General features: G+C 45.8%; 1 protein-coding gene across 13 annotated transcripts; it reads right to left on the bottom strand.

The window, feature by feature from the left end:
• Nucleotides 1-13,768: 13,768 nt before the first annotated feature.
• Nucleotides 13,769-22,494, bottom strand: GJA4 (gap junction protein alpha 4). Of its 13 annotated transcripts, none has more exons than XM_077337500.1 (3): nt 22,318-22,494; nt 20,208-20,270; nt 13,769-17,252 (listed from the first exon to the last, which is right to left on the bottom strand). In XM_077337500.1, exon 3 carries the CDS (start codon nt 17,244-17,246, stop codon nt 16,191-16,193), a length of 1,056 nt encoding a protein of 351 aa, XP_077193615.1. In that variant the 5' UTR covers nt 17,247-17,252; nt 20,208-20,270; nt 22,318-22,494; the 3' UTR covers nt 13,769-16,190. The 13 variants fall into 13 exon arrangements, with proteins under 13 accessions (XP_077193615.1, XP_077193621.1, XP_077193614.1 ...); XM_077337506.1 differs by lacking the exon at nt 22,318-22,494 and adding an exon at nt 22,043-22,274 and having other exon boundaries at nt 13,769-17,249; XM_077337499.1 differs by lacking the exon at nt 22,318-22,494 and adding an exon at nt 22,043-22,273.
• Between the last annotated feature and the right edge of the window lie 3,917 nt (nt 22,495-26,411).

Below are 26,411 nucleotides of genomic sequence, written 5' to 3'. Positions count from 1 at the left end.
TGTTACGAATTTTTGTTCTTCCCTAAATTTCTTCTGGCAAAGAACATAGCCCTTTGATTAAGATCCACATTAGGGACCACATTAAACAATATTTTGATTTTTCTGCTAGCCTCAAATCCCCCCCCCCCTTATTTTTCAACTCACACCATTTGGCCTTCTTGTTTGTAGCCTCCAGGAGGGGCCTGGAAATCTGGAATGACAACTGATATACAGACTATAGAGATCAGTTCCATGAGAAAATGGCTGCGTTGTAGGGTGGGGACTATGACACATGCCAACAGGTTGGCACTCCCTTGCTCATGTGAAATTCACCTGGCCTTGACAAGGGCCCTGGCTCCTGCCTGGTGGAATGAGCTCCCAGAAGAGCTATGGGTCCTGGAGAGACTAATGCTCTTCTGTCAGGCTTTTGGTTGAGGCCAGGTAGAGAGAGAGGACATTGTGGGCCCCTCCTCTGCAATTGCTCCCAATTCCCCATCTGGGTAGCACCTTTCTTCTATTGGGTGTTGGCAGCTGGGGGAGGAGTTAGCCAGGTGGGGGGGGGGCTTTCTAAAACTGCTTGACTGGATTATTTTTCAGTTTGCTTGAATTTTGTATCTGAAATTTTTGGTATTAACCGCTGCAGCTGACAAATCTAAATAAACAAATAAATTAAAGAACAACTGAATAAATAAATAAATATCCTACAGAGGTCCCTCTCAATTCCAAGCCCTGCACTTTCTAAGCCTTACCCCTGAATCTCCAGGAATGTCCCAACTCAAAGCTGGCAACCCCAGCTGAAAGGGACCAGTGTTTTGATTTGTGTCCATCAGCAGTTTCAGACGTGACCAAACTGTGGCTCTTCAGATGTCAATGGACTACAATTCCCATGAGCCTCTGCCATCAGCTGGAGAGCCACAGTTTGGCCCCACCTGCTTTAAATTATCTCAGTTTGTGATGCCTTGTGGGGGGGGGGGGAGAGGAAAGGCAGTCCTGTGATTTCAGCAGGGGGACCCTTTTCTGTGACTTTTAAGACCAGCGGGGAAGCGTTGCTGTTCCATTCTCCCATCCTTCAGACTATTCCAGGGTCCGATGAAGGCAGAGGAAATGCCGTGTGAAGAGGTGATCTTGCAGACACCTTTGGCAACTCTGGCCAACTGTTGAGGGAGGCCCTTGATGTATTTATTACCTTCGGCAGTCTGTTTTCGCTGCCTGAGGACTAATATTTTCATTGGCAGAACTGGGGGTGGTGGGGGCAGAACTGACTTCACCTGACATTTCCAGTAAGGCAGAAAACAAGTCCGTGAGAGTAGCTTTGCCCATCGAAACCCTGTCCCAGAGAGACCTCCCGTGCCAAATCTTGGCTGTGATAGATCTCCCCCTTCAATCTTCCCCTAACTTCCTATTTTTTGTTTGTTATGACAGGATTCGACCTTGCCTCCCCGGGCTTCGATTCTGGAGTTGGAGCAGTCTCCTTCGCTTTCCAAGAATAACAGAGACAGTCATTTTCCAAACTCTTTCCAGAGGTTAGATGCAGGGGCAGGGAAGCTGAGTCCTAAATATGAGAAAACTACCTTGACCTGAGCTGCATGCTTCCCCCCTGAAGGGTTTTGGACCTGGTCATTCTTGTATAAATAACAGTTTGTGGCTGATAAGAACTGTACATGGAAAGAAACTGCTGGCTGTCGCTTCTGCAACTATCCAGAAACGGCACCAAATGAGTCAACACTGCGACTGACCCCTGTGAGAAGTCTGAGGTTGTATACGTGGCTGTCTCCTACTCCATTCTATTGTGACAACAGCCCTGTTAGGTAGTCCTGCCTGGCCCCTAGTGGGGGATGGGGGGTAGGGTTGCCAAATCCAGGTTGGGAAATTCCTGGAGCCTGGGGAAAGACAAGGACCTCAGTGGGACACAATGCCCCAAAGTCTACCTTCAGTGCACCTATGTTCTCTAGGGCAGTGGTCCCCAACCCGCGGGCCGCGGCTCCCTCTCCCTGCCCCCCCACAGTAAAAGACTTCCCAGGCCGCAAGCTTGCGGTCCGGGAAGCTTCTTACTGCAGGAGGGGGGGAGAGGGAATCAGGGCTGTGCATGCGCACATGCACCATGCGCAGCCAAAATCACGCATGCGCAAAAGTGCTGCGCATGCGCAATTTCAGCCGCGCATGGCGCATGTGCACATGGGCGGCCCAGCTGCACATGCACAATGTGCAGCTGTGCATGCGCGGCATGCATGGGCGGGCAGTCGCCCTGCCGGTCCCCAGCCTCAAAAAGGTTGGGGACCACTGCTCTAGGGTAGTGGTCACCAACCCCCAGTCCGGGGACCAGGACCGGTCCTTGGATCAGTCGGTACCGGGCCACGGCTCCTCCTCGTCCTCCTCCCCAGCTGCTGCCTCGGAGGCTGCCCTGCTACTCTGCCACTGGCTCACATTCAAAGGTTTTATTGAATAAAACTTGGTTGGTCTTAAAGGTGCCACTGGACTCTACTATGTTTATATTCTTCCTGGTACTCCCCCACTCCCTTTGGTGTACTGAGGCTCTACTCCCTCCTTTGTCCCCTTTTAGGACAAAAAAATCATAAACATTCCCTGTTCAAACATTCCGCTTAGACAAACAACAGCCCGCTTCCAGCGCATAACAAAGTCAGGCAGTGAGAACTGTGTTATTTGAGAAATTTTGAAGAAATTTAAGAATGTTTTTAAATTGGCTTTGAGAAACTCATGGGACTGGACAGTGCGGTGTAATGGTCAGGATGCTGAAGCAGGACTAAGGAGATCTGGGTTCAAATCTCTGCTTGGGTCTCATTTATTCTTATGCTGGTTCCACTGCTTAGAAATGCAGCAAGCAGCAGAGGGAGGGTAGGGGGGGGGGACTTCAGCTTCTCAAAGCAAGTTATTTTTAAAAGTTAAAAAAGGTAACCAGAGAGAATGTACTGTGCTGGAACATTTTAAGTCTTCTGCTAATAGAAACAGAAAACAATACCAACTTTCAAGCTTTGAGGCTTATCTCAAATCCATTTCCACCTATTATATGACAAGCAGATTCATGCAAAGGGGCTTTTATCAGTGAACTCCTGAAAACCTTTAAGCGGAATGAGAAAGGGGTACAATGGATTATTGTTGTTGTTAGGTGCGAAGTCATGCCCGACCCATCGCGACCCCATGGACAATGATCCTCCAGGCCTTCCTGTCCTCTACCATTCCCTGGAGTCCATTTAAGTTCACACACACTGCTTCAGTGACTCCATCCAGCCGACAGACATTCTCTGTTGTCCCCTTCTTCTTTTGCCCTCAATCTATCCCAGCATTGGGCTCTTCTCCAGGGAGTCCTTCCTTCTCATGAGGTGGCCAAAGTATTTGAGTCTCATCTTCAGGATTTGGCCTTCTAAGTAGCAGTCAGGGCTGATCTCCTCTAGGTTCCATTCTGCACGCAATGGTTAATGTACTTTCAATGCACTTTCGAAAGAGATTTTCCTGTTCGGCACAGGAAAACCCAGCTGCAAAAGCACACTGAAAGTGCATTATCCTACAGGAGCGGAATGCGCCTAGAACTGACCGGTTTGTTCGTCTTACAGTCTAAGGGACTTGCAAGAGTCTTGTCCAGCACCAGAGTTCAAAAGCCTGAATTCTTTGACGCTCGGCCTTCCTTATGGTCCAACTTTCACAGCCATACATTACAACTGGGAAGACCATAGCCTTGACTAGACGCACTTTCGTTGGCAGGGTGATGTCTCTGCTTTTTGGGATGCTGTCTAGATTTGCCATAGCTTTCCTCCCCAGGAGCAAGCGTCTTTTAATTTCTTTGCTGCAGTCCCCATCTGCAGTGATCTTGGAGCCAAGGAAAATAAAATCTATCACTACCTCCATTTCTTCCCCATCTATCTGCCAGGAATTGAGAGGGCCGGATGGCATGATCTTAGTTTTCTTGATGCTGAGTTTCAAGCCAACTTTTGCACTCTCCTCCTTCACCCACATCAAAAGGTTCTTTAGTTCCTCTTCGCTTTCTGCCATTAGAGTGGTATCATCTGCATATCTGAGGTTGTTGATATTACTCCCTGCAATCATGATCCCAATTTGTGACTCATCTAACCCCAACTTTCTCATGATGTACTCCGCATACAAGTTAAATATGCAAGGAGACAGTATACAGCCTTGCCGAAGTCCTTTCTCAATTTTGAACCAATCAGTGATTCCATGTCCAGTTCTCACTGTTGCTTCTTGACCTGCATATAGGTTTCTCAAGAGACAGATAAGATGCTCTGGTATTCCCATCTCTGTAAGAACTTGCCACAATTTGTTGTGCTCCACACAATCAAAGGCTTTAGCATAGTTAATGAAGCAGAAGTAAATGTTCTTCTGGAACTCCCTAGCCTTCTCCATGATCCAGCATATGTTGGCAATTTGATCTCTAGTTCCTCTGCCTCTTTGAAATACTGCCTGTACTTCTGGAAGTTCTCGGTCCACATATTGCTGGAGCCTAGCTTGTAGGATTTTGAGCATAACTTTGCTAGCATGAGAAATAAGTACAATGGTGTGGTAGTTTGAACATTCTTTAGCGTTGCCCTTCTTTGGGATTGGAATGTAAACTGACCTTTTCCAATCCTGTGGCCACTGTTGAGTTTTCCAAATTTGCTGGCATATTGAGTGTAACACTTTTACTGCATCGTCTTTTAAGATTTTGAATAGTTCAACTGGAATGCTGTCACCTCCATTAGCATTATTGTTCCTCAGACCTCCTAAGGGCCCATTTGATTTAACATTCCAGGATGTTTGGCTCCAGGTCAGTGACTACTCCCTCGTGGGAGTAGTCAATGGATTATACCCATGGCTAAATTTGGCGGGGAGGGGGGGATGTCATCTTAAAGTGAGATCAAAGAATGGAAAGAAGCCAGGGGTGGGTGGTTAATGGGCAGGTTCTGAGAATGATGACACAGTAGTAAATCACACATAAGCATGACTCTACAAACTGCAGAATATGATGAGAAGAGACATTTCCACATGTGGAATCTGCCCCTGGACAGCCTCTGGTTGCTGAAAGGTTTTAGAGTCCCCTCTACATGATGTCGCCTGCATCCCAAGGCTGTTCAGGGGCTGGCTCGAGTTTTGCCCAGATTTTCCTCTGAATGAAGGAAATGACAAAAAGTGGATTTACAAGTTTTATCTCACATCCCATCAGTGAGCAACTAGTGAGCCACAAGAGGGAAGCCCATATGGAAGAGGAAAGGTGCGATAGTCCCTGTAGCATTGTCCTGCCCTCACACCCACCCTCCCACCTCCATTTCCTACTCCAAGTATTTTTTTAAAGAAGAGTTGGTTCTTATATGCCGCTTTTCTCTACCTGAAGGAGTCTCAAAGCGGCTTACATTCACCTTCCCTTTCCTCTCCCCACAACAGATACCCTGGGAGGTATAATTCTGGTGTTTCTCCATAGCAATGTGGAAGTGTTGATTTTTTAAAATTAAAAATGCATCTGTGTTGCCACATAGCAACACAGAAATGCTTAAAAAATAATAATTTCGGGGCTCCAAGGGCGGGGGGAAGTTTCAGTCCATGAGAGAACTGCTGTGATTGACAAGCCAAGGAGTGTGTGTGTGTGTGTGTGTGTGGGGGGGTTGAGATGGAGGCCAGGTGGTGTGTACAAGCTTCTCCATTCCAGGCGGGGTCATAGAATCATGGCATTTCTCACCTGAAATAATAGTCCTGCAACAGCTTAGGAAGCTAAAGGAATCAGGGCCTTACAAAATAAAGCCAGGAAAAAATACCAAAAGTTGACTCTTGGAATGAACCTTGAGAATCGATGGCGTGAAATATTGTGTCAATAACAGAGGAAGAAGCTAGGTATACGTTGGCCTCAGGCGCACAATAACGGTCAAAGTGGGTTGCCACTTACAGAATCTCATCTAAAAAGAAGCAGTATGCTGTCTGAGGTACATTTAAAAAACTCGGATTGGAAGTAAACTCACTAATGGACTCAAACTTTGTTCTCTCAGAAAAAACAAATCTGTTCTCGGCGAGTTCACTGCCAGCTAATGATGTGGGCTCAGCTGCATATACCTTCTTGTACCCCCAAGCCCTTAACAATTGTAATGGTAAGCAACAATCAAAGCAGCCAGTCCCTTCCTGTCTCCCCAAGTAGGCTCAGGAAAAGGACAAAACCATAGGCCTGGAAGGGAAGAATCAAGGAAATTGATTTTTAGAGTGCAATATCTGCTGTAATGCCAGCCTATTTATTCATTTTATTTTTAATCTCCTCCCCCACTGGTAGATTACGCAGTGCCAGTCGATATAATCAACAGGATGAGACATTCAATAAGTGCTGTAATAGGATTAGGATTGCGGTGATCTGAAACAATGGTTGAAGCAAAGCCGAAGTATTAGCATGACGTTAAATGATGATGCAAAATGATACAAAAATGATGCAAAACCAGTACAGAAGTGAGAAATGACGTAGAAGTCCTTCTTTTGCCATGCTTCCAAAAATGTTAACAGTGTGGAAATACATAGAGGAGGATGTATACAAGTGTGTGTGTGTGTGTGGGGGGGGAATCATGTGGTTCAATAAATCTTACAGTTAACAGGACACACCCTATGTTCCTACTAGAGGTTAACATTAAACACAAAGAGAAATCCTTGTCTTCGGAGTCTTTAATTAATTAATTAAATGTATATCCTGCCATTCCCACATAGTGGCCCATGGCAGGTCACAAATGTCTTACAAAACCCGGTAAATATATAAAATCGTAGCCCTCGTTAAAAGCTAATTAACCCCTCTCAGTGGTGACTAAACTCCCTCCCCCTCACTCAGGAGGATTGCCAAACAGCCTGTTATTTATTTATTTATTTATTTATTTATTTATTTATTTATACTGCCCTTCCCTACGGCTGTGGGCAGTTTACATAAAACATTCTGAAACATTTACATAGAACATTCTCAAAATCAATATAACAATATAACAATAACAATAACACACCAAAGACCTCATTCCAGCTACCTCAGGGTGGGGCCCAGATCATACCCACCTTGGCCTCAACCAAAGACCTGGCGGAAGAGCTCCATTTTACAGGCCCTGTGGAACTGAGAGGTCTGACAGGGCCCACAACACAACCTCATTCCACCAAGTTGGGTCCAGGACCGATAAGGCCCAGGCCTGGGTCGCGGTCAGGCACACCTCCTTTGGGCCAGGGATCTCCAACAGATTTGCACCCGCCAAACATAAAGCCCGGCAAGGGGCACAAGGAAGTGGATGGTTCCGAAGATATGTGGGGCCCAGACTGCAGATAGCCTTAAAGGTTAAACCTTGAACCAAAACCTTGAACCTGATCCAAGCTGCAACCAGCAACCAATGCAGTTGCCTCAGCACAGGCTGGATATGGGCCCCCCAAGATATTCCAGTGAGGACTCTAGAAGCCGTGTTTTGCACCAGTTGCAATTTTCGGGTCAGGGACAAAGACAGGAACTCATAGAGCGAGTTACAGAAGTCCAATCTGGGGATGGCCATTGCATGGATAACTGTAGCTGAGCAATCTGAGGACAGATTGGGTGCTAGTCGCCTTGCCTGGCAAAGATGGAAAAACACAATACGGGCTATTCCTGTGACCTGTGAGCTTCCATTGAGAGGGGAATATCCAGGATCCCACCCAGATTCCTGGCCGAGGATGAGATATTACGTTGCACCTGCCCAGCCACAGGACTTCTGTCTTGGAGGGGTTGAGTTTCAGGTGACTCTGCTCTAACCATCCAGCTGCAGCTTCCAAACATGTGGCAAATGTATCTGGGGGGGGGGGGAACCTCTATTCAGATCCCTTGTGCTCTGTTTGAATTTTTTGGCCACATGCAATCCTTATTACAAAGCTGAAGAAGTCTCACAATGAAACTAGACGTAATCTAGTCTTGTTTCGATGTCTGTTAGCTGTAAGATTTACTGAGCCACCCCCGCTGCTTGTATCCAAAAACATCAAGGCAATTCAAAGAACAATTAGAATAAAACTAAACGGAGCAAGTGAAGACGGCCTATGAAACAATGAGGAACGAGGGAATCCATCCGTTTCATCCAAATATTAATAAAGAGAAAATCAGAAATGGGGAAGGATTCTTATTTGGCATTTACAGACTGAGTGAAAGCTTTTTGACAGCCTTGGCTAAAATAAAATGTTCAGTATATTGCAGAAGGAATGAACAGACCATGAGAACAGGACAGTTATCCTTGATTTATACACAAAGTAGGAAGCTATAACTATAGTCAATGACAGGGCACAACGACACCAGATTGGCTGAGAAGTCCATCAAGGCAGCTCACTGTTGCTGTACCATTTAAGATATTTATAAAGGATCCAATTAATAAACCAAGTAGCAGACTCAGGTGTTAAAAGTCAATGGAAAGGAAACGAATTAACTATGCTTTGCTGATGGTGGAGCAGTAATGGGAGATGAGCTGCAGAGCATATTTAATGCAACACAATTCATTTTTCAGAACGATCATGGGGGAAAGACAGATTGGTGGTAAGTCCCCCCCCCCCACCTCCCAAAAAAAGCTTCTTTTATAACTGTTGTAAGCACACAAGAAGTAAATGGAGCAGCTGCAGAAATTTAAATATCTGGGCAGCAAAACTACTTTTATAGAAGTAAAACCAGAATAGCATGACAAAACAGGTCTTTGAAAGCCTATGCGGACTAGCGGTTAGAGGAAACTCAGGCTCGAATATCTATTCTTCCCAGAGGCCTGCTAGTAGACTTCGGGCTAGCCACTTTTGCTCAGCTTAATCTACCTTACAGGATGGTTGTGAGGACAGAATGGATTAAGGGAGATTCACACATGCTACCCTGAGCAAGACAAAAATGTATTGGATAGAAGAAGAAGAGGAGAGATCAAAAGGTGAAAGAAGTTTGCCTCGCAAGCAGAAATGTATCAAAGCATTCACACAGGTGCAGCTATTTATTTATTTAGAATAATGTATATGCCACTTTTGCAGAACCTGCTCGAGGGTGCATACGTCTCACCTCACGTAGCCCTTGTGGAACCAGAAGTTCTGTCGCACTGGATAACTTGAGTCCTTTATCCATGTCCATAACTATTTGCATCTCAGTGAATATCACAGAAGAAGGTGAATACACCGAAACTTTTCATACTCCAACAAGCAAAATAAATAAGAACTTCAAGAGAGAAAGAAAAAGTTTTCTTTATTCCTATTTCCATATAAATGCAGTTTTTCCTCATTGTATTTACTGTAGAGATTTCCAGGCAAGAGATGATTCTAGGTGGTTTGCCATTGCCTACCTCTGCCTTGCAGCCCCGGACTTCCTCAATGGTTTTCATCCAAAGACTAACCTGGGCCTACCCTGCTCAGCTTCCAAGAGATTGGGCTAGCCTGGGCCATCTTGTGCAGGACCAATAAAATATGCCAGGGCTCAGAAGAATGAAACAAGCAGAGCCGTCTAAAAAGATACTGTTCAGAATGGATGGTTAGTAAAATGGAAGGAACCAACGTGGAGGCACGTGAAATATGTTGTTGGAGAAGAATGTGTCCAGAGAGTGGGAGAGGAAGGCTGTTAACAGAAAGCAAATTAAAGAAGCAGAATATGTGGTTACCTTTGCATGCCTGAAAAGGCCTGCAGAAATCCAGAGTTATAAATTCAAGAGAACGTAAAACACTATGGTGACAGGAAGGAGCAGACTTTTTCTTACTACAGGTGGTGGATCACATATTACAACGTCCCGTGGCACAATACACTCCCAGGAAACAGAAAAACAAGCACAGACAAGGGAGGGGACAGATGTTTTGTCCCTGTTGTGCTTGATTTCTACCTGGCATCCACGTTTTTGATGCAAAGGAGCGCTCGGAGCCGGAATTTGCCACTGCTGAGCACAGTTAAAAAGCCTTTTAAAGGGGGAAGGGGCAAGAGGGTGGGGGGTGTTGCCCTGTGCCAATTTAAGACTGGAGCATAGTTCCATCCCCCTCTCTTTACATCTGCAGGGGAGCTCCACTCTCAGCCAGCTCATGGTTTTTCTAATGAGTTGGGTAAAACAGTTTGTTAATGAGTTGGGTAAAACTGAATGAATGAATGAATGAATGAATGAATGAATGAATGAATGAATGAATGAATCTCGTAGGGCAGCCCCGCTATGTGGGTGCTTTCATATACAGCAGTGTTTCCCCCACTGTCCACACTGGATAACATCCTCATGTGGATGCAACTGCTGAATCCTGTGTGACAAAATGCTCCCCAACCGTTGGAACTGTATCAAGGCCCTCTGTCACTGATGAGCATTAAGTTGTCACGGAAGACCATCTTTATTTCTGAGGAGATTCCCAAACATCCGCCAAGCTACCCTGACTGACATTTTTGAGTCGCTGGAGCACTGAATTTGTCAGCTCTTTTAATAGCCCAAGCTAAACGGAGGGGAAAAAATGCACTCAAACGGAACAATTTATGCTTGGAGATTTTCCATTTGATTAGTTTTATGTTCATTTGAGTATTTCTACCCTGTACTTCTCTCTCCCACGGATACTCAGAACAGCTTACTCTTGAGGCGATGGGCCAAGGAGACCCCTCTGCCCCCTCCTCTTCAGCTTGGGCAGAAGGACTGCATCTCTGGCCATGCAGAGACTTAACTACTCAGAAGGGGAAAGAAAACAGATTCTTCTGCGAGATACATTCTCCTGACAGATACGTTCCCAAAATTCTCTTTTCCTGGTTGGTCAGAATACATTTGTTAACTTTAGATCACTTTCTGCCTTTTTTTTTTTTTGCAGTATAAAGTCTATATTCTTATTATTATTTGAATTTATTTCCTGCCACTCCCAGACTAGCTAGCTTGTGGTGGGTTATAAATGAAAAGCCCCACAACGAGACCCCGATAAAAACCCACCCAATCCACCTGGTGACAAAATAATGTAAAGCTCCAAGCCTCCCCCTCCCCACAGCTCCATGAGCCTCCTGACCAGCACCTCGATTGGGGGCTATTAGTAAGGGGTTAGCCCTATATGTTTGCTAGCCTAAGGAGATGCCCTCTGATTTGTGCTGGCCTCTACTAAATGCCTGGTGGAAGAGCTCCATTGTGCAGGCCCTGCAGAACAGTGTAAGCTCCGACAGGGCCCTCAGCTCTTCCAGGAGCTCATTCCACCAGGTTGGGGCTAGGACTGAGAAGGCCCTGGTCCTGGTCAAGGCTAGCCACACTTCCCACAGGCTGGGAACCACCAACAAATTTGCACCCACAGAGCGGAGCACCCTCCAGTGGTGGTGGGAGGGCAGAAGGTGATAGGCAGTCCCTCAGATGTGTGGGGCCCAGACTGCAGATGGCGTTAAAGGTTAGTACTGAAACCTTGAACTTGATCTGGAATAAAATTGGCAAACGATGCAGCTGCCACAGCACAGGATGGATGTGGCCCCTCCAAGATGTTCCTGTGAGGACCCTTACAGCACTAGCTGCAATTTCCAGGTTCAGGACAAGGGATGGCCCATGCGAGTTACAGAAGTCAAGCCTAGAGATGACTGTTGCATGAATTACCATGGCTAGATGTTCAGAGGCCAGGTAGGATGCTAGTTGCCTCTCTTGTTGTAGGTTGTAGGTGGAAAAACGACTCTGGTGACCTGCACCTCCATCAATAGGGAAGCTTACCCCCCCCCCCCCTTAGTTGCAGCCCCATCAAACCCTTTCTCTGGACTTTCATAGAATCATAGATTTGGAAGGGGCCATACAGGCCATCTAGTCCAACACCCTGCTCTATGCAGGATCAGCCCTAAGCATCCTAAAGCATCCAAGAAAAGTGTGTATCCAACCTTTGCTTGAAGACTGCAGTGAGGGAGAATTCACTTTGCCAAGGATCCCCTGTGGCTGTACATTCCCAGGAGAGATCAGTGCAAATCAGCTTGTACAAGAAGCGTGTCCACTATTACTGGTCGGTTTATTGAAGCTGGAAAACCTCTGTTGTAGGTTTTAGAAGTGTAGAACTTAGTATGGGGGCACATTAAACAGTAACATGTTTATCAGCTAAGGTAGCTAGAAGGTGCAGAGGCGGGGCATGGGTTAGCCTGCTAAAGTTGATAGGCGAAGTCCAGGCCCGAGTGTTGCTTTCCTCAAGGAATGACTGTCCAAGTAGACTGGGAACTAGTTTATACATTCTAATAGGGAAAGCTTTCTTTGGAGATGAACAGGGAAGGGGGTACGGGGCTGTTGTTTTAGTGCTCTCCCTAAAATGTACCCTACCCTTCACAGGTTTGACTGAAATCCTCTACTTGACCTTTCATTGCATGCCATGTGCAACAATGTGGACCTTTGGATAAAGAAAGTTGTAACAAAAATGTGATTACCTACCAGGGGGTTGGAAAGATACAGACCAAAGAAGGCTTTGCTGCTTGGGTTTGTAGAAGTGAACTGATCCTCAAAAATATTTCTATGGCTACCTTAGGGGCCTAGTGGCAGAAATGCTTAAAAGGGCCTGTCCAAAGGAAATGTTTACATTGACAGGACCAAGCTGGACATTGGACACATGCAAAGGAACTTCTGGAGGATCTCATAAATAACCTCATTTGAAAACTAGTCGATCCTTTCTTTAAAGTTGGTGCACGTGGCTTCTTCTCTTATTTCTTCTGCACAGTGAACCTAGGTTGAACCAAAAACCAGCTTGGTGTAGTGATTCGGAGCACTAACTTTTAATCTGGCAAGCAAGGTTTGATTCCCTGCCCCCCTCTCCACATGCAGCCAAGCTGGGTGATTTTGGACTCGCCATAGCACTGAGAAATTGGCACTCACTGCAGAAGGTTATTACTTGAAAGGGTATAACCTCCTGTATCTAAGAGCCAGCTTGGTTAATGGTTAGGAATGCGGACTTCTAATCTGGTGAGCTGAGTTTGATTCCCTGCTTCTCCCCCATATGCAGCCAGCTGGGTCAACTTGGGATTGCCACAGCACTGAGAAAACTGTTCTGATTGAGCAGTAATCCCAGGGCTCTCTCAGCCTCACCTACTTCACAGGGCGTCTGTTGTGGGGAGAGGAAGGGAAGGTGACTGTAAGCTGCTTTGAGACACCTTCTGATAGAGAAAAGCAGAATATAAGAACCAACTCTTCTTCTTCAAAGGTTTCACAGTCCAATGGGATTTGAACTTAGGTCTTCTCCCTCACCTACCAGATTAAACATAACATCTTCCTTGCTTTAAACAAAAATATATCTTGGTGACAGAAACAAGACAATGTGTTTACAGCCTTGGTAGAAGTGACTGATATATCTTCTAGTATTCTGTAGCTTCCAACATTGCGAGATAGTAGAAGTGGCAGAGGCTGAGAAAAAGAAACAGAATCTGCAGATTTGGGTCTAGGCAAGAAGGCCAAACTATAAGAGCATCTTCCCTAATAAAATCTCCTTTCATAGCATGGTGAGAGTAAACTCCTTGTGTGATTTTTCTCATTATTATCCTGGTGGATATAAGAAAGTTGCTAAACTGACCCTAATTAATTTGGGTGAAGCTACCCCTTTTTTCCCCACCTTGACCCATTATGCACGGGGGGAATAACGCACATTCGGGGTGGAATGGCGGCGACTAAAATAACCGATAACGCACAGTGCCGGCTGCAACTGGCCGCAGCTTCGGTGCATGCCGCCGAAAAAGCCGCGTTAGCGAAACGTGGAAGAAAGCACAGCTTCCGGGTGACCGGGGTGCAACCAAAAGCGGCGCCAGGATCGCCGTGTGCATAATTGGTTCTTATGGAACCTGCTGCCTCCATTCCCACCCAAAACATGCAGAGAACAAGTGTTCACATCCCAAACTAGAACTTAAGCACCACTCAACAGCATCAAGCATTATCAATTTTTTTTATTTTGAAAACACAACCCAACTTTTAAATATCAGACCCCTCCCCAGAATTCCATGCTGTGGAACTCCACCCACCCCCTGATACAATCTGGCTGGATTAGAGGTTTCACAGCTTCGGTCAAAAACAATTAACTAGAGATTCTTGGGGGAGCAGAACCATCAGTTTACCCCAAAAGAAACAGATTCCTCTCCCTGCACCACAGTATCCAAAGCTACATAACAGGTGAACTGCCCCATATTTCAAGAGTCCCAAACATACAACAGCATTCCTGTAGAAATGAACATTTTAAATCAAAGTGTCTCCCATTGATTTTATCCAGAGATTTCCAGGTGCTCCTACTAAAGAATCTAGAAGGTCAAAGGCCAACTTATACTGGGAGGCAATTTCAGGAGAGCTTTTTTACATTTTAAGATGATATCCCAACAATCAATGTCAAAGGCCCAATGTATCTTCATTTACTGATAAACCTTGGCTCTTAATGAACAAAAATGGACCACAAGCACAACATTACAAGACTTCCACAAACATGCTTGGTGGCACCTCCAACACATAGTATGTTCTGCTTTATGGCATTGTTGTGATCTGTAATAGGGATACACAACATGGACCAGGGCCCATTTGAACTGTATCCTCCAGGCACATCACAGGCATTGGAAGAGATGGATGAGATTCTGTGGATACATTCCATGCTTGGAAATGCTTTTCTCTGACCCAAGACATCTTCCATTGACCTAAGAGGGGCTCCTTCATTGAAGGGCAGGTGCTACCATTTGCTGAACAGATCAGCGTTCATGACAGCGGCAGGGTCTATAACTCAGTTATGAAGCTCCCAACCATGGCTAGGAAGATATGAAAAAGGGAAAGACAAACTACTGGATATTTATTACCTGGAAGCAGAAGAAATTTGAGAAAGCAGAAGAAATCAGATGAGCTGAATGGAACAAAGAAGGCAATGATGAAAGACTAGAGAGGGGGGGGGGGAGATGTTTTGGAAGGAAAGACCTCTTGACTTTTAAACTAGCATTGTAAGTTCCTAGACAGTGACCAGAACTAGCAAACTGCGCTACCAGCCTTGAAGAAAACCCCAATGTGTTATCCCATTACAAAACCCAATGAAGGAGTGAAAACATCTCACGAAGAACTGAGTGAGAATTTGTTTTAAATTTAAGGAGAAGGGTAACTTCCACAGTTGCCAAATCTGCCAATTGTGAGCAGGCATCTGAGAGAAACCTGTTTCGAGATATTAAGTCTAGTTTAAGTCAATTCCTGCTAGACTTGGTTGCAAACATATTGTGAGAAGCATCTAGCTGCCCTGTAAACCAGGAGGTTGGAGAACAAGCAAGGAGGCACTTAAACCAATGTATGGCTTCCCCCCCCACACACACACACATTTACACAGCCCCCCCAAGCAGACAAAACCACACCTGGAATTGTGACTTTTTAGGAAAAAGAATTTGTGTTTAGAATCCCTTTTAAAAATGTATTCACTGCAGGAAGTTAGAATGTGGGTAGTAATTGCTGGTATTAACAAGTACATATTTCAAAATATGAACAAGGGCAAGCTCTTGAGAAGATCTTGGAGAAGAGGCTTCCCTTTACAATTAACACAACATAGAAGAAACGTGCTTAAAGGAAGCGACCGGTTTTGCGGCCTGAGCAACCCACATTTCCTTCCACAAACCAGCCATGGTAGGAAAGTCACAGAAGGATGGAACTGGGATCGCCCTGCCTCTTAGCATCAGGGATGAGTTCACATCCAGATGTGCGCTCAGCATCTCTGCTCAGTCCCGTGCTGTAGAAATGCATGCGTGTTTGCTTAGGGGTGCTTCCATCCCCTGGAAAAGTTCAAGAAAAGCAACTTCTACCATCCAAAGCACCTCAGAGTCTCAAGACTTGTGAGACAGACCAAGAAGTACGTATCCTCCAGTGGGTTTCTTGATACGAACACATGCCCCAGATTGTTCTTCTGCCATCTAACCCACAAGCAGGCATCCCAAAGAAAAGCCAGCTCTTATAGGGAGTTACAAAGAGAGATGTGGTTTCCCCTCTACCCGTTGGGGGCTGTTGTTTCCCCCTTGCCTCCTCCCAAGTCTATGATAACTTTTCAAGAATCACCACGTAGCCTCCCACCTGAGTGATGGTTAAATGCCCATTAAGCACCCATTCTGCTGGCTTGCAAGAGCTGGTAGCCCAGTGTCCATCTGACACAGTGGTCCATGCCCATAAAGAAGTCTTAGCTACCGCTTATATAGCAGGATAGCAGGATCTAATGTAGGCAGCACCCCAACAAGAGTGTAACATTTCACTAGAGCCTCTAGAAACTGTTGGCAAGAAGGTCCATTGGAGAACACTAACTAGAAACAGTTGCCGTCAAGGCAGCAGAATTGGATCGAGATGGCTTGTTCACTAGACATACTGTTTTTTGGATGCGCTGCTGCTCGGCCGACTGGACTGTCTTTCCTGAGAGAGGTGGACTTCAGGGCCTTGTGTTGCAAAGACGTCAGGGGGCTTCCTCCCATCTTGTAAGGCCAAAGTTTCTTCAGTATTGAAATTGGCCCAGTTCTGCTCACTGGACAGCTTGTTATAGGCCGGGTAGGGTGGGTTATGCCTTTCAGCCATGGGGAGGTAGAAGAAGGACTTGTCCTGATATGGCCCATTGGGTATTTCACAAAACTTGGTTGAGTAGCTGTTGGCATCACAAGGGAGTGGTGGAGCAGACGAAGAACAACAGTCTCCTTCCTTCACGGTGTGGAGTAGGCTCTTGCCACAAAGATGGAAGAGCTCTAGAAGGTTGAGGACAAGGGAGATCAGGCCCACCACAAGCATAAAGATGATGAAGATGGTCTTTTCGGTGGGGCGGGAGACAAAACAGTCCACCAGGTGTGGGCATGGGTACCCCTCACACACAAAGCGTGAGTTCATAAAGAAGCCATACAGGTACCACTGTCCAACCAGAAATCCAGCCTCAAAGATGCTCTTGAACACCACACTGATGGTGTAAGTCCACATCAGAGGCCCACGGATTTTAATCCTCCCATCCTCTGCCACAGAGATCTTGGCCATCTTCTTCTCGACCACCACCAGGGCGTCGGCCACCTTGTAATCTTTAGACTGTAGAGCCCGTAGCTCATTTGCCCGCTCCTTCAGCTTCTCCTCTCTCCGGGAGAGGTAGATGACGTGCCCCAGGTAGACCAAGGTGGGGGTGCTGACAAAGAGGAACTGAAGCACCCAGTAACGGACATGAGAAATGGGGAAGGCGTTGTCATAGCAGACGTTGGTGCAGCCAGGCTGCTTGGTGTTGCACACAAAGTCTGATTGCTCATCCCCCCAGACGGACTCCCCAGCAAGGCCCAGGATCAGAATGCGGAAGATGAAGAGGACCGTCAGCCAAATCTTCCCAATGACCGTTGAGTGCTCCTGCACCTGGTCCAGTAACTTCTCCAGGAAGCCCCAGTCACCCATCTTCTGCTAGCAAGAGCAACGAGACAAGAGGACAAGAGTCAGTCTTCCTGAAAACCTGTTATCTATCTAATAACTTGGGATTTGGAATGGTATGGCCTGATCTTGTTAGGTCTTGGAAGCTAAGCAGAGTCAGTACCTGGATGGGAGACCACCAAGGACAGCTCTGCTGAGGTACGCAATGGCAGACCACTTCTGCTTCTCACTTGCCTTGGAAGTGCTTGGCTGGGGTTGCAATTAGTCGATTGTGACTTGGTAGCACAAGATACATGCTTGTTAACTTATCATGAAAGTAGTGGTGGAGTTTCCGTCACCCATTTCCTGAACTCATGTCCCAGAGTAAAGGAGAGGCAGAAGAAGGGACTGAGGAGAGGCAGAGAAGAAGTAAGGGAATTGGTAGAAGAATGCTGATGGAAGGAGACAGCCATACGTGACTGAGGATTGCAGAGGTGAAGAGAAGTTCAGATTAGTGTCGTGTTTAGAGACAGTGTGGTGTTGTTGTCAGGATGTTGTAGAACCTGGGAGGACTATGTTCTGATCTCCCACACTGCTGTGAAGCTCGCTAGGGTGTATGTGTGTGTGCCTGTGGGGTGACAATACATTCCAGAATTAGTTCCATCTCATTCTTTCTCACTCATATTTAAACTCTTTTTCTATTATGTTTCTATCTTGTACCACTGTTACTGAGTTCTCAGTGATTCAGTGAGTAGCTTTTTGTACTATTTTTTTTTAATTTAATTTTTGGGGGACAGGTATCCCTCCCATCTCCTCCCTCTTGGGCACGGCGATGAAGATTACATTTATTTTCTGCCCTATCTCATAAGCCTCAAGGCAGATTACAATCAGATAAAAACATATACAATTATATCCAAGATAGAGATTTAAAATAAACACATTAAATAAATAATAAATACATTAAATAAATTTATTAAATTTAAATGAATTTAAATAAATTAATTAAATAATAAATAATAAATAAATAAATCATAAATATTAAAATAAGAATTAAGCTAATTGCCCAGGCTTTTAACAGGGGAAAGAAGGGGGGATCATAAAGACAGTGGCTTGAGTTGGTTGGTAGATTCTGACAGGGAGGCCAATCATATGGTTTTTAGGCCTCAGCCATAGGCCTGGTGGAATAGCTCTGTCCTACAAGCCCTGAAGAACTGTCTGAAGTCCCACAGGGCTCTGATATCCGTTGGCAGAACATTCCACCTGGCTGGGGCCAGGACTGAAAAGGCCCTGTCTCTGGTTGCAGCCAATCTGATCACTTTGGGTCTCAGGATTCTGAGCCGGTTCTGCTGACTAGATTTTAATGTTGTCTGGGTAGGGATGCCAGTTCTCAGGTTGGATCTGGGGATCTGGAACTCGACTCCCCTGCATTTTTTTTTCCTGGCTACTTATGGAGCACAAGTGAATTGGGGACTTTAAAAGCAGGAACTTGGACTTGCAATCCCTACTCAGACAGCATTAAGAGCTGGTCAACAGAAAATGAATGTCGAGTCCCAAATAGATCGATTTTCCACAGGAAAAATGGCTACCTTGAAGGCTGGACCCTGACAAGGTCCCTCCCCAGATTTCACACCTAAATGTCTTACACGAGAACCAGCCAGACCCAGAGTTTGGGGAAAGGTTAGACACATAGAGATCCAGGTTTCATGTATTGTTTATAAGTTTAATGTAAACCGCCCTGAGCCTCCGGGGAGGGCGGTATAGAAATATAATCAATCAATCAATCAATCTCCAAATATTTTCCCCCATTGGAGCTGCTGGCAGCCTGATTAATCACTGACTGGTAAGGGTAATGCTTTTCAGACAGCTGTCAACAAGGCACAATCGGACATGCAGACCAATGGGAATTTGGATTGGAGGGTGGCAGTTAGCCAGTTAAGTGCATCACTTAAAAAAGAAGAGTCTAGCCTCATTGTTTTCAAGTTTAACAGGGCTGAGGCACAGCCTGCTGAAGGTTCAGAGCAGCATATAGAAAAGCATAGGAAGAAGAGTTCAGAATTCCTTCTAAAAGAGGTGCATGTTGGGCTTCTTCACATTGTCTTTTCCAAAGGCTTAATAGTCAGGGTGCTTCCAATTAATATGAAGCTTTCAGGAGTTGGTCAGAAGGATTAGGGCTTCTACTAGACCAGCCATTCTCAACCTTTTCTTGCCCATGGCCCTTTTAGGAGCTCTACTCAGGTCCAGGGCCCCCTGCAGTAGGCTGGCCCCTTGCACAATGAGCTAGGCTAAAAAAGGCCTAGGTTAAGAGTGAACAAATTATACTCAATGTACTTTGTCTTATATATACTTGAGACAGATTTCTAGAACCATGTGCATTTATTTATTCCCCCTTGAATGCATTAATTCAAGCACAGACAAAGGAATGGACTGCATATTTTCTGTTGGTTTCATGATGTCATATGGGACACAAAAAGGGCAGTTCATTGGTTTATTTGCCAGGCTCCCCTTCTCACATTTTGCAGTCTACAGCCCCCTTCAGATGTGCCAGAGACCCCCAGGGAGCCATATGCCCCCTGTTGAGAATGGCCGGTCTAGACAGTCAGTCCTCCTATGAAATCATAGCAGCCAAGATTAACAGGAACTCCTTTACACATCAAAAAACTCTAAATACTAGGAAACAAGTTACTCTTTGGAAAGCTTGCCAAGGGAGACTTTATGGCGTTTCATTCTTTTCAGATTTTTCCAAGAGCGGGGGAAGCAAAAGAATTTTAGGACTACTGCAAGGGCACAAACCCCTGGTCAACTTGGGCTGGCCACAGTTAAAATATCCAAACAATGCCCTTGTTAGGAGAACAGGCCAAGAGAAAGCAGGAGAGAAAGCAAAAGGAAAAAACAAGTCAGAGTGGTGCCATACTTAGACCATCGGATGATGATCTGAGAGACCCAGATCATCTCTGCTCTGCCATGGAAACTCACTGGATGACTTAGGGTCAGTCATATATACTAGCCTACCTCACAGGGCTGTTTTGAGGATAAAATAGAGGACTGGAGAGTGTGTTAAGCCTCTTTAGGATCCTGTTAGGGAGAAAGGGAAAGTGTAAATGAAGTAAACAAGAAAAAAATTTACACAGGTTGGACTTAAAGAAAGGGCCCTTGGTTTAGGGGCCAGAGCAACACAGACTCCCTGGCTGGTCTGAATCACCATCATTTTGCTTCATTCACCAGGAGAAATAATTTAAAAAAAAACCAATATTGCAAAATACTTCAGCATCTTAAAGGGCATTTGTGATCCTCTAGCAGAAGGGTATTGGTTATAAGCCTTGAGGTGCTGTAAATTAGGGTTCAAACAATCTCCCAATCTCTCAGGAACACCTTTCTAGGACATTCTGTATCTACAAGCAATAAGAAGTGATCAAACTCACCCTTAAATTGTTTATCGTATACTTAATTCAAGTGTTGGATCTCTACCAAGTTTCCTTACGAGATCTGCATTGTCCAGATATTTCTGTTGCTTCTTTTTAAACATGAAGCCAAGTGGATGAATGAACTCGGATGAATGAGCTAACATAATTTTTTTTAAAGGTCTACAGCCCCTTTAAGGTCTTAACCCCTCTCCCCCTTTGAAAAACTGCAATAAGGAGGGATGGCAGGTTCCAGGAGGATCCCCTGGAATTGCAGCTCATCTCCAGATGAGGGAGATTCCCTGGAAGAAATGAATGCATTGGAGGGTGGGCTCCACAGCATGGTACCCCACTGAGTTCCTAGTCCTTTCTGGGCTCCACCTGGATCTGGCAACCCTCAAACAAATATAAGGCCAGCCAGAGTTATCGCAGCCCCCTGCAGCCTCCTGCAGCCCCCTTTAAATTCCCTATCCCCTTTTTCTCACCTTAAAAGCATTTCTTCTTTAACCCTTCCCCACAACTTAAAAAACTCCAGTTTCTTTCTCTGGCTTCCTGTTCTTTATAACATCAGGAGCAATTAACAAAGGATCCCTTCCAGGCTTGGCTCTTAAAGTGCTAGCTGTTAAAGAGAGGTACATGCTGGGACCAGAAAAGCCAAGAAAGAAAGCAGGGTCAGCCAGGAATGAAATGATGCCAGAGGAAACATGCAAGTGTGCATTTTGCAAAAAGCTTTCTCCCCAAAGCAACTCCAAGAAAACCTCAGTTTAGCATTGCCAAAGAAATAAAACTTTTGCCTGATCTGGTGCCTCCAGATGTTCATGGACTACAATTCCCATGAACCCCTGCCAGCAAATGCAAATGGGAATTGTAGTCCATGAACATCTGGAGGACCACAGGTTGATTACCCCTGCTTTAGACAGCCCTTTGACTTTCAGGGAGCAACAGGTGAAGATTTTCATACAGTAGATGAATGTTTTCACCTGCTGTTCTGTGGTTGTTAAAGCTGTAGCGCTGATGAAGGATCTGGCAACTTTGTCCAAATTCAGAGCATGGAATCCTAGTTTATTTATTTTTTGCATTTAAACTCTGCCCTTTCCTAGAGGCTTGGGGAGGGGGGGGGTTACAGAACTTTAAAATGCAGGAAACCTAGGGCTTTCCTTGAGGAGAGATTGCTAGCCTTAGAGCTTGCATTTCATATCAAGGCTAGGCATGGGGCCATGTTTGTAGGCATGACTCTGAACATGTGCAGAGTGCCTTTCTTTTCTCCATGTAGTAAATAATTTAGTCCATTAAGGGGCAGGGGAAATCCCTGCAGGGGCACAAAGCTATGCAAAACAATTTTGAATCCCAGGATTTTTCCTTTGTGACCCCCCAAGGACCTGACCTCAGACAGGGAGCTCCTGGGATTGGAAGCCCTCTGCAAATTGAGACAATTGCAGTACTCACCAGCCAGGCAGTTTCTCAGGTTGCAAGTCCTAATTCCTGCTTTTAAAGGTCTCAATTCACTTCTGTTCCAAAAGTGGCCAGAAAAAAAATGTTGCAGGGGAGGCGAGTTCCAGATCTGTGCCAGCACAGAGACCTTTTGCTGGGAGCCAGGAAACTCCAGCGATGTTATGAAGAGATGACCATAATAACTTTTGGATGAGTTCAGAGGGGAGGAGCTGGAGGAAATGGGAGGGGGGGAAAGAGAGGTGGAGATTGGGGGGAGGGTTGGTACAGACCTTGGCTGGTTCTTTTTCAGTGTGCAGCAGCTGTTCAGGCAGGTGGACTGTGGGGTCAAGAAGGGAAGCTGGGGTGGCATCACCTGCTTCCGGGCTAGATCCTGAAAGAAGCCCTAAACGAAAGGACGTGGAGGGAAGGCAAGAACTTGGCGAGGAGAAGCTGAGGCTTCGAGGCGGGATGCGGCCTTGCAAGCTCTGCTAACAGCTTTCCTAAAGCAAGAGGAGGGCTGTCGGGGATGTCAGGGAAATAGGAAGTGTCGGAAAAGAGCCCAGACTGAAATAACAAACGTTGCAGGTTGGGAGGCCTTTTTGGCGGAGAGCAACGAGAGGGGAAATCCTGGACAAAAAGGCCTTTGCAAAGCGTGAGAATCTCGACTGGGCAAGTCCTGGTTGCAGAAAGAGGTACACAGGCTTGGGTGTACACAGGCTTGCCACTTCTTTGCTCCAAAGGGAACCCCACGTGCATGTGGGATTCCCAAAGGTGGCCTTTCCAGCTCTTTTTACCCTGTTCCCTCCTTTCTGTGGAAGTGAGGTTGAAAACCTGTGCTTGCCCACCCGGGCATAAATGTCCAATCCTAAACTGAGCTACGAGCGTCTAAATCCATAGAAGGCAATGGGGCTTACAAAGATTGCATTGTGCAATCCTGTTTAGGATCTCACAAGCCAATGAGATGTGGTGAACTTCAAGTGGAACAGTCTTACATAGGATTGCACTATGGGCCATTCAGCTTTGTGGGTTGCTTCTGAGTCAACGTGTATAGGATCAGATGCCAAGGTTTATAGATGCTTGGGATGGAATTAGTTTTACAGCTGGAATACTGCTATGGGATGCTGGCATCCCCGCCTGAAAGTCTACACCAGGGGTAGTCAAACTGCGGCCCTCCAGATGTCCATGGACTACAATTCCCAGGAGCATTCGCTGGCAGGGGCTCCTGGGAATTGTAGTTCATGGACATCTGGAGGGCCGCAGTTTGACTACCCCTGGTCTACACCTTAGACCAGGGGTGGCCAAACTGTGGCTTTCCAGATGTCCATGGACTACAATACCCATGAGCCTCTGCTAGCAGTGGCAGGGCTCACAGGAACTGTAGTCTATAGACACATGGAGAGTCACAGTTTGACTATCCCTGCCTTAAATAAACTCTCTTAAGAACTCCATATGGTCCCCCTCAGTTCAGTAACCATTTAAAAGTTCCTTGCAAAGATGTGGTGGCCATAGGTTTTGAACCAATTTGATTAATTTTTAATTTATTATTATATTAATAATAACAACAATAATGTAATTTATATACCGCCCTCTCATGCAACTCAGGGGAACCTAAATTAATATTTATGTTTACTATGTATTTTGGACTATTCTGTACGGCTGTCCTGACCCTCCTGGGAAAGGTAGGGTATGAATCTAAAAATAAATAAAATAAAATAAAAAATAAAATAAATAGGAGGCCCAGCTCCTGTTCTGACCCCAGTAAGGGTTACTGTGCTCTTTCTCCAGCCGCCATTTTGTCCTCTCACACATGCCTTCTTACCTCAAGCAGACCCACAGTTCCGTGAGGGAATCTGTGCTTTGCGATGCAGCAGGCCCCCTTCGTTCTGCATCTGACCCTGACTTGGGAAAGTCCTCAAGATTTGGGGGGTAGAAAAGGATGGAGATGGGCTTCATCTGGAATGTGATGTCCTACAATCCACCTTCCTAAACTGCTACAGGGGGACCCAGCTCTATGGTCTGGAGATCAATTGCTATTCTGTGAGAGTTGAGTTCTCAATCCCAGTCCTCAGAAGGACTTTACCCAATGGCTTGAGGCCTTACTGAGGTCCAAACAGTGTGAGACTTAAAAAAAAACCCTTGTTGTGTCTAGGTCCCCAGGCCTGACTTGCTTTCCTCACAGCCACTCAGTAGCTGTAGAGAACAACATTTTAAAAGATTCTGAGGGGCTGATTTGGCTACGGACTGTGGTATGGGGAGCAGGGGGGCCTCTATCCAGCATGGTGCAGTGGTTCAGAGCACTGGCCACTAATCTGGAGAACAGGTTTTGATTCCCCAGTTCTCCTCCACATGCAGCTAGCTGGGTGACCATGAGCTGCTCACAGTTCTCTCAGAGCTCTCTCAGTATCACCTACCTCACAGGGTGTCTGTTGCGGGGAGAGGAAGGAAGGTACTTGAAAGGTGTTTTGAGATTCCTTCAGGTAGTGAAAAGTGGGGTATGAAAACCAAACCTTCTCCCTCCTTCCTTCCTCATTTCCTGTGACAAAACCTGCCCAATGGGGGCTGGGGGCGTGGCATTAACTGTCCCATTTTGGAGCCGGGTGTGCTGCGTTTCCGTATCAAAAATGTATTGTGCACTTTGGCCCAGATTCACTCCGAGTCACAGCAGGCAGTTCCGTAAGTTGGACAGCTGTGGGTATTTTGAAGAGCAGGCAACAGACCAGGAACCTCAGGATGGATCCTTGGACTGAATCAACTGCTAGCAAGAACCCAGGTGGATCTGAGGATAATGCAGAGTTCTCTGGAACACCTGCTGCCAAACTTGCTGCGTTCTAAAGTAGGTATCAGATGCCCCCCCCCCCCCATCACTCTGGTCCATTCATGCCTGGCTGCTGAGCTGATTTGTGTGGGGTTCCCTAAAACTGCCTGTGAAAAGATGCTGCCAATTCAGGTTGATCAGTGGCCATTAGCTCCTCCGAGGACTACAAGTCAGCACCAGGTAGGCTTTTATTGAATCGCAGCAGTCACTGATGACTGATTGATAGGATTTCTGAGTGGTCTAATTGTTTGTTTAAACAATTGCCTGCTCAGCGTGGCAGCATTGCAGGCAGGATGGGAAGGGGCTGCAGAAGTCAGTCTGCCTGTAGGAGCACATGCATGTTTGAAAATTCATTGGTGGCCAAATTGCAATCTGGGGATGAGACCACAATTTGGCCAGCTTAAAATTCTCTCTCCCCCTCCCCTCCTCAGGCAGCAGAGAGCATCTCTGATCCCTAAGAAGGTGATTGGGGGAAAGTGCCCGCCAAACTGCTGACCTGTTATAATAAGCTGTTTGGTGGGCCTCCCGCCTAGACTTCTCAGGCATGGGGACACTCTCCATTGCCTAAGAAGGCTGCGACAAGAGGAGAGCATGTGATCTTGTACCCTTTAAAGGTCACGCCCCTGCCTTCACAGCTGAGACTCCTTTAAAGGGTATGATGCGTCTGTCATTATCAGCTGTTTAGTAGTGTGTTACCCTTTAAATGCCCCCCCAAGCCTTCATAGGCGGTTCTGCCACTTAATGCATATGTAGAGATGAACTGGTCCTGGATTCATGACGGAGGTGGGGGAAGGAAGAGGGAGGCTGATCCACGATGACAGCTTGAGATTGCCAAGAAAATATGCCAAGGAGACAGTTTACTGTGTCCAGGAACTGCTGAGGTGAGAAATGGAACGTTTCTTTGAAATAACCAGCCAGATCCTTGGCTGCAGATTTTGAGTTTGTTTTTACAAGGTGAAATCAAAAGGTTTGGGGGATTCTTGTGGTTGCTCCTGGACACTTGGTGTTTTGGCCTGACTACATTAATTAGTGTCTTCTTAGCTAAGGCAAGACACTGTACATTTAATTTGGAAGCAGATCCCATAGATTTTGGTGGGATTTATTCCAAAACATGGCAATCCGCATTAGAGCGGACAGGATGATTTGCTTCTTTATCACCCAATGAGAACTCATGGCTTTATTCATTATGTTTTTGCTAGACGTCATCCACCGTGAGGTCATTGTATCAAAAAAGAGCAGTCATGGAAATTATAAGAACACTCACTTTCTTTCTCAGAGCCATTCAGTGAATGGCCTTTTGATGACTCAGCAGATGGCCTGACTTTATTTGAGCAGATCCTACAGGAGAGGAAATACAAACGTAGCATTAGTGAGTCAGCGGAAGTCCTATTTTGCAATGAAACAGGTCCCATTTCCTGTTCTACCTGAACCTACTTATGTGAAACTCTTTGTTCTTTCAGCAGGGCTCAATCTGCACTGGTCTTTTTAGCCCCAGTGACCTTGAATTTAAAAAGTAATCTACACATTATTGGATTTCCATTCTGATAGTTAGCGCTTAAAATTTTCCCT

The sequence above is a fragment of the Paroedura picta genome, chromosome 5 (assembly GCF_049243985.1).
Source record: "Paroedura picta isolate Pp20150507F chromosome 5, Ppicta_v3.0, whole genome shotgun sequence".
Classification (NCBI taxonomy): Eukaryota; Metazoa; Chordata; class Lepidosauria; order Squamata; family Gekkonidae; genus Paroedura; species Paroedura picta.
The sequence above is the reverse complement of the archived record's forward strand: the minus strand, read 5'-3'. Positions and strand labels throughout refer to the sequence as shown.